At 44.6% G+C, this 19,747-nt stretch overlaps 1 protein-coding gene across 2 annotated transcripts in view; it reads left to right on the top strand.

The window, feature by feature from the left end:
- LOC116407773 overlaps nucleotides 1–19,747 on the top strand; it is an 880,143-nt gene that overhangs the window by 847,552 nt on the left and 12,844 nt on the right. Inside the window, exons 2-3 of one of the 2 annotated variants that reach the window (XM_031893783.1) lie at nucleotides 8,510–8,644; nucleotides 14,383–14,516. In XM_031893783.1, coding sequence (XP_031749643.1) covers nucleotides 14,458–14,516 — 59 coding nt within the window. In that variant the 5' untranslated portion in view covers nucleotides 8,510–8,644; nucleotides 14,383–14,457. The remainder of the gene's footprint in view (nucleotides 1–8,509; nucleotides 8,645–14,382; nucleotides 14,517–19,747) is intronic. The other variant, XM_031893784.1, reaches the window with a different exon arrangement.

Genomic DNA, 19,747 nt, shown 5'->3' with positions numbered 1-19,747 from the left:
TCACAGTGGCACAGATCCTATCTGATCCCCCCCATTGTAAGCAGCAGTCCTGCCCTGCTTTATGGCTGAGATTCTAGCTATCTGTATAACAGAGCATTCTGTCACAGTGGCACAGATCCTATCTGATCCCCCCATTGTAAGCAGCAGTCCTGCCCTGCTTTATGGCTGAGATTCTAGCTATCTGTATAACAGAGCATTCTGTCACAGTGGCACAGATCCTATCTGATCCCCCCCATTGTAAGCAGCAGTCCTGCCCTGCTTTATGGCTGAGATTCTAGCTATCTGTATAACAGAGCATTCTGTCACAGTGGCACAGATCCTATCTGATCCCCCCCATTGTAAGCAGCAGTCCTGCCCTGCTTTATGGCTGAGATTCTAGCTATCTGTATAACAGAGCATTCTGTCACAGTGGCACAGATCCTATCTGATCCCCCCATTGTAAGCAGCAGTCCTGCCCTGCTTTATGGCTGAGATTCTAGCTATCTGTATAACAGAGCATTCTGTCACAGTGGCACAGATCCTATCTGATCCCCCCCATTGTAAGCAGCAGTCCTGCCCTGCTTTATGGCTGAGATTCTAGCTATCTGTATAACAGAGCATTCTGTCACAGTGGCACAGATCCTATCTGATCCCCCCATTGTAAGCAGCAGTCCTGCCCTGCTTTATGGCTGAGATTCTAGCTATCTGATATAACAGAGCATTCTGTCACAGTGGCACAGATCCTATCTGATCCCCCCATTGTAAGCAGCAGTCCTGCCCTGCTTTATGGCTGAGATTCTAGCTATCTGTATAACAGAGCATTCTGTCACAGTGGCACAGATCCTATCTGATCCCCCCATTGTAAGCAGCAGTCCTGCCCTGCTTTATGGCTGAGATTCTAGCTATCTGTATAACAGAGCATTCTGTCACAGTGGCACAGATCCTATCTGATTCCCTCATTGTAAGCCACACCCTCGTGCTGAGTGGAGGTGCTGTGAGGGAGCTCCTGTGAGGTGAACTTTCCCCAGGCCCTGTAAGGGTCTGGGGGGCTGTTTGTTTCCCGGTTTGGGGCTTAAAAAGAAAAACAAAAAAACTGATTTCTTTTATTGTTTGTGGAAATGAAAAGAAGATTTTCTCTTCGTGTGAGGAATGAAAAGAAAACTGTTGTTTCTGGAAGGAAAGGCTCAAGCCAGAAAATGGCGGCAGAAAGTGAAGTAAGTAAAGCTAAGCCCAAGAGAAAGAAGGTGGGAGGAAGGGAAGATAGTGGAAGCAGCATGGAGGAGGAGGATATGAATGATCCTTTTCACAGACAATATCAGAAGATTTGGAAAGAACTCCAGTTTTGTTGCCTGATGAGCCTGACCCACAAACAAGCATGTCCCCCCCCTGAGTATGCCTCCCATCCCTATGTCTGGCTCTGAAACCCCTCAAAGTGCCACAATAGTCAGTTGTGTGAGACCCCTGCGCAATTCTCCTCCAGTGACCTGTTGGGGGGTGACAGTGTGGAACCTGAGACCCCCGGGAGGAGCGGGGAGTTTGGTGCAAGTAAAGTAATGGCAGCTGGGAGAGCAGAGAGATCCAGCAATGTGCCTGCGGGGCCTGTCTGTGTGGAGCTAAAGCATCGGGAGGCTAGCAGTGCATGCTGGGAGTTGTGTCCTGCGGAGGGCACGCATAATGCTGATGCTGCTGCTGAAAATGCTGCTAATTGCGCCTGTGAGAATCTGGCTATGGCGGTGGCAGAGGGGGCTTTGGACTGTGCAGAGGAGCCTGGAGTGGAGGTGGGGGAAGGGGGCTTTGGGCAGGTGAGCAAGGACTGTGTTACTGCTGGGAATCCAACTGCTACTAAAGCGAAAGCTAAAATGTCTTATTCTGCTGCTGTGGCTTCTACTGGTGGGGCCGCTATTCCTGCTGATCCACTCACTGCTACTGACTCACTTTCTGCTGCTGATAATAATGTTATTTCTGCTGATTTAAAGACTGTTTGTGCTGCTGCTAAAGAGACATTTTCAGCCTGTATAGAGACTGTTGCTGCTGTGAGTAAAGAGACTGATACTAATTGTGCTAACGAGGCACTTGCTGCTGGAGAGAATCCTGACCCTATGGTGATTGCTAAAGCTCTAAGGACTGTGAACTTTCTTAAAGACAAAAAGAGAGCTTTGGAGAGGGATATTGAGAGGGGGATTACTAACATTAAGTTTGCTAAAGGGGAAGCTAGAGCTTTAGGAATAAGAAAGCTTGCTATAATAAATAAAGAGTTGGAGGAGGCTGATGGGGAAATTGAGCAAACTATGCTGTTAATTAAACCCTGGGAAGAGGTGTTTAAAAACAGAACTCGTTTTGATGAAATGCAACAGGCTGGTAAAGGGGGGAAATCATTTGAAGCAATGTATATGGATTTTGTGCTTAGGGGGGAGGAGGAGGGAACAGGGAAAGGGCAATCTGCTGTTATGTCTGTACCTAAACCCTCTGATGTCCCCTCTGTTTCTAACCCTCCTACCTCTAACCCCCCTACCTCTAACCCCCCTACCTCTAACCCCCCTACCTCTAACCCCCCTACCTCTAACCCCCCTACCTCTAACCCCCCTACCTCCAACCCCCCTACCTCCAACCCTTCTAACCCCATTGTTTCTGCAAGTTCTGTGGATAATGGGAATAATATGCTGGTAACTCCTGATAATGTTTTGGGTAAAGCAAATAAAGTGGCAAATCCTACTAAGTCAATGGAAATGTCAAATGCAGGGGGAGAGGATCAAGGAAGTAAAGGGTTTTGGGAAAAAAGAAGATTTTTTGCAAGACAACAAGAGACTCTTTTTGATGGGCCTGTGTTTAAAAGGATAAATGTAGTTAAGATTAAATGGGATGGGGAGAAGGAAAAGATGCCAGGCAGTAGGTATATCTGCAAGAATTTGATAAAGGAGTCAATGGGTTTTACACCTTCTGATGTTAATGCCTTTATAACAGTGTCCGATGTGGAATTTGAAGTAAGTTTTAAATTACCACAAGGTTTGGATAGATTTTGGAGTCTCTATCAGGAGAAGGGAAGATCCCCAGAGTGGGAAGGTTTCAGGGCCATACCTGTTTCAAAGCCAGAAGTTAAGAACGTCACTGTCATTTTTAAAAATGAATCAATTCCCCCAGAAGATGTTTTGGTCTGGCTTAAGCGCCAATGTAAGGTCCTGGCGCCACTGACAAGGTTATATAATGAGGAGGGTTTCTGGATTGTGGGATGGAAAGTACAAGTGAGATTGGATGTATCTAATAATGTTACCAAGCATCTCCCAAACTCTTTCTTTATCGGGAAGGAGAGGGGTGTTTGTTTTTATCCGGGACAACCCAAGCAGTGTTTCAAGTGTGGTTCAAAGCGTCATCTGGCCAATGATTGCACTCTCAAAGTTTGTGCATTATGTGGGGCTCAGGGGCATGTTAGTAAGGAATGCAATAAGGTAAGGTGCAACCTTTGTAATGATTTGGGACATACGCACCGGGAATGCCCAGAAGCCTGGCACAATATTGTGAGGGAATGCCCTAGAATCGAAAAAGAGTTTTTTCAGGAGGATGTACCCAGGGTGGAGGTGGGTGTATGTGAGGAAATCACTAACAGGAAGGAAGGTGGGGAAGTTTTGTCCCAGACTATTGAGAAGGATGGGGGAGAAGGGATAAGAAGGGAAGTGGAGGTTGAGAAAGAAGGATGGGAGGAGGTAGGAAGGAAAACAAGGAAGATGGTAGGCAAGATGGTTTTCCAAACAAATATTGAAACCTCTAATAGGTTTGAACTCCCTGATGGGAAATCTTGGGGGGATATGGCTGAGGAAGAAGAGGAAGAGTTAAGCAGGTTGGAGGATGAAGAGAGGGAGCATGGGAAAGAAACAGGGAAGAAGCAGAAAAAGAAGAAGGGAAAAAGGAAATCCAAGGCTTCTTTGCCTCTTGTGACAGAAGAAATGAATTGTGAAATTGAAGAACAGGTCCCTTCCCATGTAGAAATGGAGATAACTGAGGATCAGGGGAAGAAAAGGAAAGGTCGGATAGAAAGTGATGAGGAAAGGGAATCTATAGATGGGAATGGGTTTTTTGAGAAAGACGGTGGCCCTTCAAGTGGATTAGGGAAGCCTCAGTATAAAAGATTTGGAGAGGGGAAGGAGGGTAGGCTGGCTAAATCTCCAAAATGTCAAAACAATTGATTCATTTTTGTACTATCAACGTGTGTAGTATAAAGAACCATAAAACAAGGGCTGAAGTTTATGATTTTTTAGGGAAATCTAATTTTGATGTTCTTTTCTTACAAGAAACAAGGTTAACTGATGGGACAGAAATATTTAATGCTAAAAGAGAATGGCAATTTGGACCCTCTTTTTGGTCTATTGCAGAGGAATCTGCAGGGGGGGTGGGAATTCTTTTTAAAGGTCATTTTGATCTTAAAATCAAACGTTTTTTGGAGATCAGAATAGGACGCTGTATACTCCTAGATGTTCATTTTCAGGGTGAGACGTTTAGGCTGATTAATGTTTATGGGCCACATACGATAGCAGAGAGGAAAGAACTGTTGGGCGAAATTAAACCTTTTTTGTGTGTTTCTTGTCCTGTCATTCTGGCTGGGGATTTTAATGAAGTCCTGAAGCCGGGGGACAGGACAGGTAAATATAATAAATATGAAGGGGCCTTTTTGTCTAATATTATCAGGCAGGCGGGGCTGGTGGATGTGGCGACCTGGAATGGGAGGAAGGGTGTCCATACTTATTTTTGTGCAAACCGTAGTAGTCGCATAGATTTGGTTTTTGTTAAAGAGAGAGATACTTTTTCAGATGTAAAAGAAACGTTGGTAGATTTCTCAGACCATTTAATGGTGTCCTTTAAATATGGGATGTCAGAGCTCCCGAGAAGGGGTAGAGGGTTGTGGAGACTGGGATTTGAGTCATTGAAGGAAGCTGCAAGGAATGGCTCTTTTAGGAGTTTTTTTGAGGCCCAGTGGTCGAAGCTGGACTTCTTTGATTCAATCCAACAGTGGTGGGAGGGTACAAAAGAAGAAATCCGAACCTTCTTCACAAAACTATCTGTTAAAAGGGAGGGTATAAGATCTAGAACATACCAGTCTCTGAGAAAGAAGTTGGAAACCTTAATTTCGGCCGGGGTGGTGGGGGAGAAAATTGCCCGGTTGAAAACTCTGATGAAGCAGCATCAGTACAGTCGCCAGGACTCTATGGTTCTGGAAAGGGATTTTGGGGCAAAAAACTCCCCGGACCCTTTCCAGAACTGTAGAGAGACCTTTAAGAAAAAGCAGGTGACTGGCCTTATTGATTCTGAGGGAAGTTTGCAGAAATCCAGGGAGGGTATCCTCAGAGTTGTAAGGTCGTACTATGCTGGCTTGTTCAGACGTAAGGCTTTGGAGAGGGAAAGGACTGAAAGCTTCTTAAAGGCGACCCCAGGACCTGATACAGCTAATTTGGATTTCTCCCTTTGACAGCAGATATTGGGGAAGAGGAGGTGGAGGGTGCGATTGATAAGTTAAACAACAAGAAAGCTCCTGGGCCTGATGGGCTTACAGCAGAATTCTATAAGACCTTTAAGGAGCTGTTAGTCCCGGTGTTAACAAAGATCTTTAATGGATGTCTGGGGAGTGGGTTGTGTGAGTCAATGAGGTGCTCTGCCCTGATTCTGCTGTCAAAGGGGAAGGATGATGAGAGGATTGAGAACTGGAGGCCGATTGCCCTTCTCAACTCCGATAGAAAGATTCTGGCAAAGATCCTTTTTTCCCGGTTAATTTTATTTTCTGGCACTTTATTATCGTCCTGTCAGTTCTGCACGGTGAAGGGGCGGAGCATCTTTGGGGCGATCCTTACTATAAGGGAAGCCTTGGAGTCATGCAAAGCTCATGGTTGGGGTAAGTATCTGTTGTCTCTGGATCAGACAAAAGCTTTTGATAATGTTAACCATGATTATCTATGGGCTGTTTTGTCTAAATACGGCATCCCGGGCAGATTCATTAGTTGGATTAAAGTTTTGTATGAAGGGGCAAAAAGCTTCCCATTGATTAACGGTTGGCAAGGTGAAGACTTTGAGGTTGGGGCCGGGGTGCGGCAGGGCTGCCCTCTGAGTCCTCTTCTCTATGTATTCGCTCTGGATCCCTTCCTGAGGATGCTGGAGAGGAAAGGCTTGGAGGGGGTCTGTGTGCCCGGCGGGCAGCCCCTCAGGTTTGTTGCCTATGCGGATGATGTGTCAGTGATCGTTTCTAAGCAGGCGGAGGTTGAAGTGGTCACTGATTGCATCAGAAGTTACTCGGGGGCCTCTGGCTCCTCTGTCAATCGGGAAAAGTCGGAAGCTTTTTGGGTTCTAGAAGGGGAACCAGCTTTTCAGGTTGGTAATTTCCCAGTAGCCCCAGAGCAGGTAAAAATCTTGGGAGTTAAATTCGGGAGGAATGATAATGGTCTGTTAAATTGGGAAGAGAAACTGGATGCTGGTTTGGCAAAAGTTCAGCGCTGGAAATCTTGGAAGCTGACCTATAGAGAAAGGGTTAATTTGATCAAGACTTTTCTGATCCCGTTGTTTCTTTTTGTTGCCTATGTGTTTCCCCTGCCAGAATCTCTCTCTGCTCGGCTCTACAGTCTGTTCTTTCAGATGCTCTGGGGGAGCAGACTGAACCCAGTAAAAAGAGGGGTCACATTCCTGCAGAGAAAAGAGGGGGGGTTAGGGATGGTTTGTCCAATCGCGTTCTTTGGCACCATTTTCCTGAAATTTAATTTTGGGAATCTGGGCCAAAGGACGTGTTCTCTGTGGGAGAACTGTGTCAGGTCCTGGGTTTCGCCTTTTATCAGAGACTGGATGGAGGGCGGTAGAGTGAAGGGGGTCCGGATTAGGGGGGGGTACTTTCCACAGCATTTAGTTTTAGGCTTAAAGCTGATAAAGAAGTGGAATTTGGACTTTGGGGCAATAGGGAATCTTACCAGGAAGCAGTTATATGAGTCTGTATTGAATTCCTTTTTTATCTCTGCCCCAGTCCTGAAAGACTGTACAACTGAACAGATGAAAACTTGCCTGAAGTTCCTGAATGGCCATAGGCTCCCCGGCAAGTTCCTGGATAACGCCTGGCTGGCTTTCCAGGGGAAACTCTTCCTTAGGGGCAATCTGAGCTATCTGAGTGTGGTAAACAGGCTCTGCCCCTGGGGGTGCCAAGTGGAAGAGACCACAAATCACTTTTTATTAGAGTGCTCGGTATCTCGGGCTCTGTATAATGAAGTCCTGTCAGTTTTGAAAATTGGAAGGTTCTGTCGGCACACATATGGGGAAAGGGCGTATGGGCTGGTAAGGGGAAAGCATCCTTTGGATAATGAGACCTTTTTTGTGATTTTCACTGTCATTAGATACTTTTTGTGGATAATGAGGTGCAGTAAATCTTTCGGGGGGGAGGATGGAACTATTGATCCAACAGTTAAAAGAATCTTGAGGGAACTGTTTTTCATCCGTTTCAAAGAGATTGGCATTAACAAGGACAATGCTAAACTGTGGAGGGAGGTGGATTTCACATGGGTGCAATCTTCAGATGTTATTTAATTAAAATGTCATTTTGATGTTATGTAATTGAATTTTCTTTTTTGATGTTATGTAATTGAAAGTTTGATTTTCTGTTTTATGTTTTAATTTCTTAATAAAAATCCCTATCTGATCCCCCCATTGTAAGCAGCAGTCCTGCCCTGCTTTATGGCTGAGATTCTAGCTATCTGTATAACAGAGCATTCTGTCACAGTGGCACAGATCCTATCTGATCCCCCCATTGTAAGCAGCAGTCCTGCCCTGCTTTATGGCTGAGATTCTAGCTATCTGTATAACAGAGCATTCTGTCACAGTGGCACAGATCCTATCTGATCCCCCCCCATTGTAAGCAGCAGTCCTGCCCTGCTTTATGGCTGAGATTCTAGCTATCTGTATAACAGAGCATTCTGTCACAGTGGCACAGATCCTATCTGATCCCCCCATTGTAAGCAGCAGTCCTGCCCTGCTTTATGGCTGAGATTCTAGCTATCTGTATAACAGAGCATTCTGTCACAGTGGCACAGATCCTATCTGATCCCCCCATTGTAAGCAGCAGTCCTGCCCTGCTTTATGGCTGAGATTCTAGCTATCTGTATAACAGAGCATTATGTCACAGTGGCACAGATCCTATCTGATCCCTCCATTGTAAGCAGCAGTCCTGCCCTGCTTTATGGCTGAGATTCTAGCTATCTGTATAACAGAGCATTCTGTCACAGTGGCACAGATCCTATCTGATCCCCCCATTGTAAGCAGCAGTCCTGCCCTGCTTTATGGCTGAGATTCTAGCTATCTGTATAACAGAGCATTCTGTCACAGTGGCACAGATCCTATCTGATCCCCCCATTGTAAGCAGCAGTCCTGCCCTGCTTTATGGCTGAGATTCTAGCTATCTTTGTTAATGAGATAGTACATCTTTAGCATGGGTTTTACTTGCCCTTTTATACAGCAGTTCTTACATATATTTCTCTAACTGACTGTTTTATTTCCTTTCTTAAAATCTCTCTGACAGGATAATGAAGAAAGTGGTCGGAAACAGGTCCGGTTGCCCTACACAAGGAGACAAAGTGGTGGAACTTATTTACATTGATATCGTGGGACTCTCGCAGTTCAAAAAGACTCTCGGCCCCTCCTGGGTTCATTACCAGTGAGTTCATACATTTAATACGTATTTCTCTTTCGGGAGCTGCAATCGGAGATTGTAAAAACCACTTGGTTTCCATTCCGTATCATTGGGAGCAGGGACAGACGCACGGGGCTGAGTGTTTTCATTCAGAAAATGTTGTTGTAAAGTTTTAAATGTTATGCTCTAATGTGGAACTAATATAGAATACTGTATATACTCGAGTATAAGCCTAGTTCTTCAGCCCCCAAAATGTGCTGAAAAAGTCACCCTTGGCTTATACTCGAGTTGGGTGCCATGGGGCCCTCCAGACTAGCACCCTCTGTCTTTTGTGTGCAAATTAGGCCTCCCGCAACCAGACCCTCCAGTGCCCTGGCCCACTCCCACATCCATCTACCATCCTCACGTGCCCCATTCTGCACTAGCCATTGCACTTTATATTCTATATAATCTGTATATAGTTTTGAATGATTTTAACTCTTTGTGTTTTAGCTGGGTTGCTGATTGAGCTAAGGGGGTAGTACTCTTAAGGTATCATTATTGATACCATATTGTTTTTGTTGACCCTCTTCTCCATTTACACTTACTCTTACTTACACTTACTTAAAAACATCTACCCCACTGATGCCTCATTTAATGTAATTGTATTGGTATTTATTTTGATTATTGAAACTTAGCAATAGCCGCTGCATTTCCCACCCTATAGGCTTATACTCGAGTTAATACGTTTTTCCAGTTTTCTTAGGTAAAATTAGGTACCTCGGCTTATATTCGGATCGGCTTATACTCAAGTATATACGGTATATCAAAGTGCCAGGAACTGTTTCGACTGAAATGGGCTGGGTGCAACACAGGCATTTGTACTATAGCCCCCACGCATTGCGAGCACCCAAACTAATGACAATAAATATGTATTCACTCAGCACCATAAACACACAATAAACAGACAAACATCCGTGTGTGTGCAAAGCCTCGAGGTTCCTGTAAAGAGAATGAGTAGAATTTCAAGAAAGTTGCGGTTAGGTGATGGGTCTCCCCCCTATACGGAGGCCGCTCAGAGCAGCAAACATTCTACATCTTGTGGTTTTAACAAAGAAAATTTTTCATTTTACTTCCCTTTCTGAGAATAAACAACGAGGAAGTTCTGGGTTTTATTGCAAAGTGACTGTTGGAGCAGTTATTGTAGGTTTCAGTTCATTAAAGGGAAAGTATAACCAATGATTTCATTGAAACTGACCTATCACAGGACAGTGTTGCCCAATCAGCCGGCTAGTTTCAACCCAGTCACATCGGCCTGTGTTAGGTACCACAACAGTGGTGGTCAGGGGTGAGCCATATATATTTGAATTTGAGAGAGGAATATGAATAGAGGAGGGCCTAAATAGAAAGCTAAGTAATAAAAAGTAACAATAAGAATAAAACTGGAGCCTCACAGAGCAATAGGGTTTGGCTGCCGGGGTCAGTGACCCCCATTTGAAAGCTGCAAAGAGGCAGAAGAAGGGAAATAATTCATAAACTATATATATTAAAAAAAAAAGTCCAATTAAAAATGTGCTAAGAATGTACCATTCTATAACATACTTTAGAGGGGGGGTTTGAGTTCACTTTTAGTATATTATAGAATGGCCTATTCAGCTGTTCAGTTGGACTTTATTTTTTTTTATAGTTTTTGAATTATAGGCCTTTCTTTTTCTGAGTCTTTCTAACTTTCAAACGGGGGTCACTGACCCCGGCAGTCATGAACCTATTGCTCTGTGAGGCTCCAGTTTTATTGTTATTGTTACTTTTTATTACTTTTTCTATTCCGCTTCTCTCCAATAAATATATCAGTCTCTCTCGCAGACAAAGTAGGAAGCTGGTGCCGGCGAGGGGGCTGATTCTCGGCAGGTGTTATTCCCACAGGCAAAGAATCAGCCCTGTGTGGCGTCAGCTGTAGCCCCCTCCCGGCAGAACTTCTCCCCCATGTTGTACTGATCTCTGCCCATAGTCCCTCTGTTATGTTACTAAGCACTTACAAGAATTCAGCACTGGGCATGGCCTAGCAAACCAGATACTTAGGGGCTGATTTACTAATCCACGAATCCGAATGAGAAAAATTTGGATTGGAAAACGAACATTTTGCGACTTTTTTGCGTTTTTTTCGTCGCCGTTACGACTTTTTCGTAACCGTTACGACTTGCGCGAATTGTCGTGACTTTTTCATTGCCATTACAAATTTTGTGAATTGTCGCGACTTTTTCATAGCTATTATGACTTTCGTGAATTTTCTTGACTTTTTCGTATTGAGCGCTCGAAAAATTAGCGACAATTCGCAAAATACCGATCATTACGAAAAAAACGCATTCGGACGCTTTTCGGACGTTCGTGGATTAGTAAATGTGCCCCTTAGTCTGTTATTGGAACAGAGATGCAGAAACAAATGGAATGAAAAAGGGCCAAGCTTCCCATCTGGAGGCCTGTGGGGCCACATGTGGCCCTCCATGACGTTTTATGACCCCCAGCCTGTCCTAGGGCACCCCTGATTTTTTTTTTATGACAATTATTTTGTGGGTGGGGCAAGTGCTATAAACCCATGAATGAGAAGCATTGTGCCTGGGAGCTGGTAATAGAGAATGCCTATTGTTATAATTATGATGTATATAACAAGCAGCAACATATTGGGCAGCACTGTGCCAGGGCATACACACCCTTCATGGGAAAATCAAAAATAGAAAAGGCAGGCACTCCGGATTTTTTCAACAATGTAGAGAAATGCAGCAACAAAAGTAGTTTACATTAAAAACGTATAAATTTTATTGGATCCATATGTAAAAACAAGAAGCCTTACGCGTTTCGTACCATGAGGTACTTAATCATAGGCTGAAAACATTATGCACAGTACACATTATTTCAAGGCAAATTGACCAATAGAAAGGATTTTTCAATTAACCAACCAGACCAGAAGGTCTTGTGGCTAGGGATAGTGAGTAAAAAGTCACAAATTCACATAAGGATACAATAAGCACTATATAAGTTAAATTAGAGTACTTTGAAAAATGACCATGATATAGTTATTCGAAAAGCAGACAAGGGAGGCCAAATTGTTATACTCAATAAATCAGACTATATTTTTGAGGCCCATAGACAACTTTCAGATAGGGAGACATACTTACCTCTTGAAAAAAGTCCCTTAAATATATATGCAACAGAGCTCGATGCTTTGCTACAAGAGGCATTGAGCTTTAACATCATAGACGATAAACTTATCTCCTTTATTAAAAATGAAACACCAAAATCAGCCATTTTTCACCATTTGCCTAAAATCCATAAAAAAGAGAGACCACCAGTAGGACGCCCTATTATAGCAGGTATTGGTTCACTTGGCGAAAACTTGTGCGAATTTATAGATCATTTTCTACAGCCTAAGCGTAAGCGTAAGGCTTCTTGTTTTTACATATGGATCCAATAAAATTTATACGTTTTTAATGTAAACTACTTTTGTTGCTGCATTTCTCTACATTGTTGAAAAAATCCGGAGTGCCTGCCTTTTCTATTTTTGATTTTCCCATGATGGCTCCCTACGCTGAGAGGTCTGGGGCATGAGCACCTGGACCCACCGTGACTGTGGGTAAGAGATATTTATACACCCAACCTTGTGTGATTACTTCTTGATTTGTTTTTTGATTCATACACACCCTTCATACTGATATGCCAAGGTGACACAGAGATGCCCGCAATGCTGACTGACTACATTAATACAAAGTGACATCTTACATTATTTCCCCTCGGATGGGGGCATATAAATGTCTCCATAAATAAAATCAAATTTTTTTTTCACACCACGTACCTTTGCCTTTCCCAAGTGCTCAGAAAGGACCCAAAGCCACTAAACATTTGTCTCCAAATGCAAATAACACAGTCGTTGCCCAGAACATTCCTTCTCTGTATATTTGTATTTATACATATGGGTAGGGGGTGCCATAGTGTTTCCCTTAGACAGTACAGTATGGGGGTACAGCTTATTGTGTGCCCAGAACATTCCTTCTCTGTATATTTGTATTTATACATATGGGTAGGGGGTGCCATAGTGTTTCCCTTAGACAGTACAGTATGGGGGTACAGCTTATTGTGTGCCCAGAACATTCCTTCTCTGTATATTTGTATTTATACATATGGGTAGGGGGTGCCATAGTGTTTCCCTTAGACAGTACAGTATGGGGGTACAGCTTATTGTGTGCCCAGAACATTCCTTCTCTGTATATTTGTATTTATACATAAGGGTAGGGGGTGCCATAGTGTTTCCCTTAGACAGTACAGTATGGGGGTACAGCTTATTGTGTGCCCAGAACATTCCTTCTCTGTATATTTGTATTTATACATATGGGTAGGGGGTGCCATAGTGTTTCCCTTAGACAGTACAGTATGGGGGTACAGCTTATTGTGTGCCCAGAACATTCCCTCTCTGTATATTTGTATTTATACATAAGGGTAGGGGGTGCCATAGTGTTTCCCTTAGACAGTACAGTATGGGGGTACAGCTTATTGTGTGCCCAGAACATTCCTTCTCTGTATATTTGTATTTATACATATGGGTAGGGGGTGCCATAGTGTTTCCCTTAGACAGTACAGTATGGGGGTACAGCTTATTGTGTGCCCAGAACATTCCCTCTCTGTATATTTGTATTTATACATATGGGTAGGGGGTGCCATAGTGTTTCCCTTAGACAGTACAGTATGGGGGTACAGCTTATTGTGTGCCCAGAACATTCCTTCTCTGTATATTTGTATTTATACATATGGGTAGGGGGTGCCATAGTGTTTCCCTTAGACAGTACAGTATGGGGGTACAGCTTATTGTGTGCCCAGAACATTCCTTCTCTGTATATTTGTATTTATACATATGGGTAGGGGGTGCCATAGTGTTTCCCTTAGACAGTACAGTATGGGGGTACAGCTTATTGTGTGCCCAGAACATTCCTTCTCTGTATATTTGTATTTATACATATGGGTAGGGGGTGCCATAGTGTTTCCCTTAGACAGTACAGTATGGGGGTACAGCTTATTGTGTGCCCAGAACATTCCTTCTCTGTATATTTGTATTTATACATAAGGGTAGGGGGTGCCATAGTGTTTCCCTTAGACAGTACAGTATGGGGGTACAGCTTATTGTGTGCCCAGAACATTCCTTCTCTGTATATTTGTATTTATACATATGGGTAGGGGGTGCCATAGTGTTTCCCTTAGACAGTACAGTATGGGGGTACAGCTTATTGTGTGCCCAGAACATTCCCTCTCTGTATATTTGTATTTATACATAAGGGTAGGGGGTGCCATAGTGTTTCCCTTAGACAGTACAGTATGGGGGTACAGCTTATTGTGTGCCCAGAACATTCCTTCTCTGTATATTTGTATTTATACATATGGGTAGGGGGTGCCATAGTGTTTCCCTTAGACAGTACAGTATGGGGGTACAGCTTATTGTGTGCCCAGAACATTCCCTCTCTGTATATTTGTATTTATACATATGGGTAGGGGGTGCCATAGTGTTTCCCTTAGACAGTACAGTATGGGGGTACAGCTTATTGTGTGCCCAGAACATTCCCTCTCTGTATATTTGTATTTATACATATGGGTAGGAGGTGCCATAGTGTTTCCCTTAGACAGTACAGTATGGGGGTACAGCTTATTGTGTGCCCAGAACATTCCTTCTCTGTATATTTGTAACTAATAGTATTTGGGGGCTGTATTACCTATTAAAGACCCCTTGTTGCATGTTGTTCCAGCTCATACCCCAGACAACAGCTTCCTGGGCTTCGTGGTGGAGCAGCACCTGAACGCCAGTGACATCAGACACATGAATGACATCAAGCGGCAGAACCAATCACTGGTCTACGGCAAGGTGGATAACTTCTGGAAGGTAAGGGATGGTGACTCCTCGGTGACAGCGGAGATGCCGATCAATGAAAGAGGAGGAAATCGCCTCGTCATCACTTTCATTGGCCAAAGGGAACTTTTGTGGTTCCTTTAATCTTTACGGCTTCTTAATTTGTAATTAGCTGATGAAAACTGTCTGCTCCCTGGGCCTCATCGATCAATCATAGTTACATAGTTACATAGGGTTGAAAAAAGACCAGTGTCCATCAAGTTCAACCCTTCCAAGTAAACCCAGCACACAACCTATACTTACCAATCTATACACTCACATACATAAACTATAAATACAACCACTAATACTAACTGTAGGTATTAGTATCACAATAGCCTTGGATATTCTGATTGTTCAAGAACTCATCCAGGCCCCTCTTATAGGCATTAACAGAGTCTGCCATTACCCCATCACTAGGAAGGGCATTCCATAACCTCACTGCCCTCACCGTGAGGAACCCCCTACCCAACATCCCCCGGCAGGGCATTCCCCAACCCCCTCACTGCCCTCACCGTGAGGAACCCCCTACCCAACATCCCCCGGCAGGGCATTCCCCAACCCCCTCACTGCCCTCACCGTGAGGAACCCCCTATCCAACATCCCCCGGCAGGGCATTCCCCAACCCCCTCACTGCCCTCACCGTGAGAAACCCCCTACCCAACATCCCCCGGCAGGGCATTCCCCAACCCCCTCACTGCCCTCACCGTGAGGAACCCCCTACCCAACATCCCCCGGCAGGGCATTCCCCAACCCCCTCACTGCCCTCACCGTGAGAAACCCCCTACCCAACATCCCCCGGCAGGGTATTCCCCAACCCCCTCACTGCCCTCACCGTGAGGAACCCCCTACCCAACATCCCCCGGCAGGGTATTCCCCAACCCCCTCACTGCCCTCACCGTGAGGAACCCCCTACCCAACATCCCCCGGCAGGGTATTCCCCAACCCCCTCACTGCCCTTATCCTGAGGAACCCCCTACGCTGCTTCAAATGGAAGCTCTGTTCCTCTAATCTAAAGGGGGGGCCTCTGGTGCGTTGATTGTTTTTATGGGAAAAAAGAACCCCCCCATCTGCCTATAATCCCCTCTAATGTACTTGTACAGAGTAATCATGTCCCCTCGCAAGCGCCTCTTTTCCAGAGAAAACAACCCCAACCTCGACAGTCTCACCTCATAGTTTAACCCTTCCATCCCCTTAACCAGTTTAGTTGCAGTCTCTGCACTCTCTCCAGCTCATTAATATCCTTCTTAAGGACTGGAGCCCAAAACTGCCCCCCATACTCACTGTTACTGCCCCCCATACTCACTGTTACTGCCCCCATACTCACTGTTACTGCCCATACTCACTGTTACTGCCCCCCCATACTCACTGTTACTGCCCCCCCCCCATACTCACTGTTACTGCCCCCCCCATACTCACTGTTACTGCCCCCCCCCATACTCACTGTTACTGCCCCCCCCCATACTCACTGTTACTGCCCCCCCCATACTCACTGTTACTGCCCCCCATACTCACTGTTACTGCCCCCCCCCATACTCACTGTTACTGCCCCCCATACTCACTGTTACTGCCCCCCATACTCACTGTTACTGCCCCCCATACTCACGGTGAGGCCTTACCAGGGACCTATAAAGAGGCAAAATTATGTTCTCATCCCTTGAATCAATGCCCTTTTTATACAAGACAGCACTTTATTTGCTTTAGTAGCCACAGAATGACACTGCCTGGCATTAGACAACTTGTTATCAACAAAAACCCCAGATCCTTCTCCATTAAGGAAACCCCCAACACACTACCATTCAGGAGATAGTTCGCGTTTATATTATTTCTAGCAAAGGGCAGAATTTTGCACTTATCAACATTGAACCTCATTTCCCAGTTTGCTGCCCAGTTTCCCAGTCAAATCGCTCTGCAAAGCGGCACATCCTGCATGGAACTTATAGTTTTGCACAATTTTGTGTCATCAGCAGAAATAGAAACAGTACTCTCTATGCCCACCTCCAGGTCATTAATAAACAAGTTAAAAAGCAAAGGCCCAAGGACTGACCCCTGCGGTACCCACTAACCACACTGGTCCAATTAGAAAATGTTCCATTTACCCCACTCTTTGTACTCTATCCTTCAGCCAGTTCTCTATCCAATTACAAATATTATGTTCTAGGCCAATATTCCTTAATTTGATCATTAACCTTCTGTGAGGTACTGTATCAAACGCTTTAGCAAAGTCCAAGTAGATCCCATCCACTGCCATTCCAGCATCGAGGTTCCTACTCACCTCCTCATAAAAGGCGACTAAATTAGTCTGGCAAGATCTGTTACGCATAAAACCATGTGGCACAAACTAATAGTATTGTGAACTGCAATGTATTCAACTACCCTATCCCTTATTACCCCTTCCAGAAGCTTTCCTACTACTGATGTTGTTGTGTCCATGGCATATAGAGTAACACACAGACAAGTAGCTGCTGGAGTAATTCTGTAATGCTTAACAGGAAGCTAACTCCATAACACAGTAAGAATAGAAAAAGTTTCAGAAGAAACATAACAGCAGATTCAACATGAAGCCTTATAAGACTCTAGTCCTAGACTAGCATCAGCAGATTCAACAGGAAATATGCTCAATTACTTTATCTCATATTCAACAGTTCTCTCCCCCATCAGATTCATGGTGGTAACACCTGTAAAAGAAATGGTTAATAAATGCCACAGGTTATAAGTTAAGTCTATCCGGGGGTCGATGCTCTCTTTGTGGATAACGCCTAGCATTGTTGCTCTCTTCTCGGGAAGAAACCTGACATTCAGAACAACCAGGTTCCACCGATGCTTCAGAGAATGTGGTCTCCATTTCTGTTGGACTTACAGGGCTTGTTGACTCTGGTGATGCCACAGTTTGGGGTTCAAGGGGTACCTCCTTGGTAAGGGGAAGTCCAACAAGGCCTTGAGTCTGGGTTTGCTCAGTGGTCACTGCAGTATTACGTAGCTGGTCGATATGACAACGCCAATATAGATTGTCTGCCACTTTTACTGTGTAACTGCATGGACCTCTCTGAGCAGTGACAATTGCTGGTAGCCATTTATTAGGCCCTCTGTAGTTTCTTGCCAATACCGTTTGTCTGACACTAAGCTTCCGCAAGGTTCTCCTCTATCCTTCCCTGACGTTAAACTGGTGGTTTCTCACATGATGACTGAGATCTGGTTTCAGCAAGTCTAACCGAGACCTAAGATTTGCAGTCCATGAATAACATTGCAGGCGTGCAGCTTGTAGCCGCATGAATTGCATTCCGATAGGGTAACAAAAACCTTGCCAGTTTATGCTGCAGGGATCCACTGTCGTTTGTCATTGACCGCAGTGACTGTTTCATAGTTTGTACAAATCTTTCAGCTCATCCGTTTGTAGCAGGATGGTATGGATTTGACGTAGTATGTTTAATTCCATTGCGTTTCATTAACAATTGAAACTCTTCAGAGATGAACTGGGGACCATTATCACTGACAATCTGTTCAGGGATTCCCGTTCTTGCAAACAGGGTTCTCAATATATCAATTGTATATGAGGTACTAGTAGACTTCATGCCGAAAACCTCTGGCCATTTTGAATGGGCATCCACAATAATGAAAAACATCAGTCCCAGAAATGGTCCTGCAAAATCAATGTGTATACGTTGCCAAGGAGCAGAGGGCCATTCCCAAAGGTGAACCGGAGCAGGTTGTGGCATAGACTTGTGGCATTTGTTCGCCAGTTGCTCTATTTGCTGATCAATTCCTGGCCACCACACAAAACTCCTAGCAAGTGACTTCATTTTTACTATGCCCAGATGGCCCTCATGGAGCTCATCTAATACTCTTGATTGTAACTTTTTAGGAATAATAATACGAACTCCCCACATTACACATCCTTCATGTATAGTCAGTTCATGTCTGCGTGAGTAGTAAGGAATTAGTGGGGCTTTGTCTGTGTACTTCCAGCCCTTGTTGCTTCATAGACACATGCTAGAGTTGGGTCTCTTTTGGTTTCATTCTCAATCATTTTACAGGTAAGAGGAAGACAATCAATCTGATGTACATTAACATATTCAGCATTTTCCTCAGACGTTTCCTGACCTGGTAATGGCAGACGCGACAGTCCGTCGGCATTTGCGCGTGCCGCTGTCCGCTTGAACTCAATATCATAGTCATAACCAGCAAGAAACAAAGCCCAGCGCTGCATACATGCAGCAGATGTTGCAGAAACTCCTTTCTTTGGGTGAAGTATTGCAACCAATGGTTGATGGTCTGTTACCAGTGTAAACTTCCGGCCATATAAGAATTGGTTAAATCTTTTCACTCCCCGGATAAGGCTAAGTGCTTCCTTGTCTATCTGTGCGTAGTTGCTGTGACATAACCAGTTGTATAAGTTGGAGGGAAAACATGAAATATTGTGGTTATGCTGAAATGTACCCCCTGCCCCCTCCTACCTGTTGTAGAAAATGCATTGTGTAGGTTAATCTCATCTAGGTGTGTATTGTGTGTAGCCAGCCTGTGCTCTTGTTCCTTAGGGAATAGGGAAGTACACACAGTTGGGGGGAATCTTCTTCAGCTAAGGTAGATTCCAGGGAACACAGGGGAGGGGGTCCTGCCGCAGAGAGGTTACACCCCAGACAAAAGGCCCCTTGGAACTCTTGGCAGCCACCTTTTAGCCAGAAAGGGAACAGCCCCTGTCGTAAAATCAAAACAGGGTTGGATTCCTTCTGCCAACCCAAAGGCAGCTTCCAGAGTGGCCAATCATAGCTATTCCCACTGGGCCTATGGGAAGCCACCTAGTGAGCATGCCCAGTTCAGTCTTTTGCATTTACCATATTGTGTCACTATGGGGTCTGGCTTTGTGTGCCCTCACAATAGGGGCAATTACATTAGAAGGGCCAGACAGAGCCGGCTGGCTACACACAATACACACCTAGATGAGATTAACCTACACAATGCATTTGCTACAACAGGTAGGAGGGGGCAGGGGGTACATTTCAGCATAACCACAATATTTCATGTTTTCCCTCCAACTTATACAACTGGTTATGTCACAGTTGCGTTCTGCACTCGTGAGTGACCTTGAAGCAAATGCTATTGGCCTTTCACTTTTGTCTGGGAGAACATGAGATATCACAGCTCCAATGCCATATGGAGAAGCATCACATGCCAGTTTTAATGGCAAAGAAGCATTGAAATGCACAAGGACATCATCGGATGTGACC

This window comes from Xenopus tropicalis, chromosome 9 (assembly GCF_000004195.4).
Source record: "Xenopus tropicalis strain Nigerian chromosome 9, UCB_Xtro_10.0, whole genome shotgun sequence".
Taxonomy (NCBI): domain Eukaryota; kingdom Metazoa; phylum Chordata; class Amphibia; order Anura; family Pipidae; genus Xenopus; species Xenopus tropicalis.
Note: the sequence above shows the minus strand (reverse complement) of the source record. Positions and strands in the feature narration are given on the sequence as shown.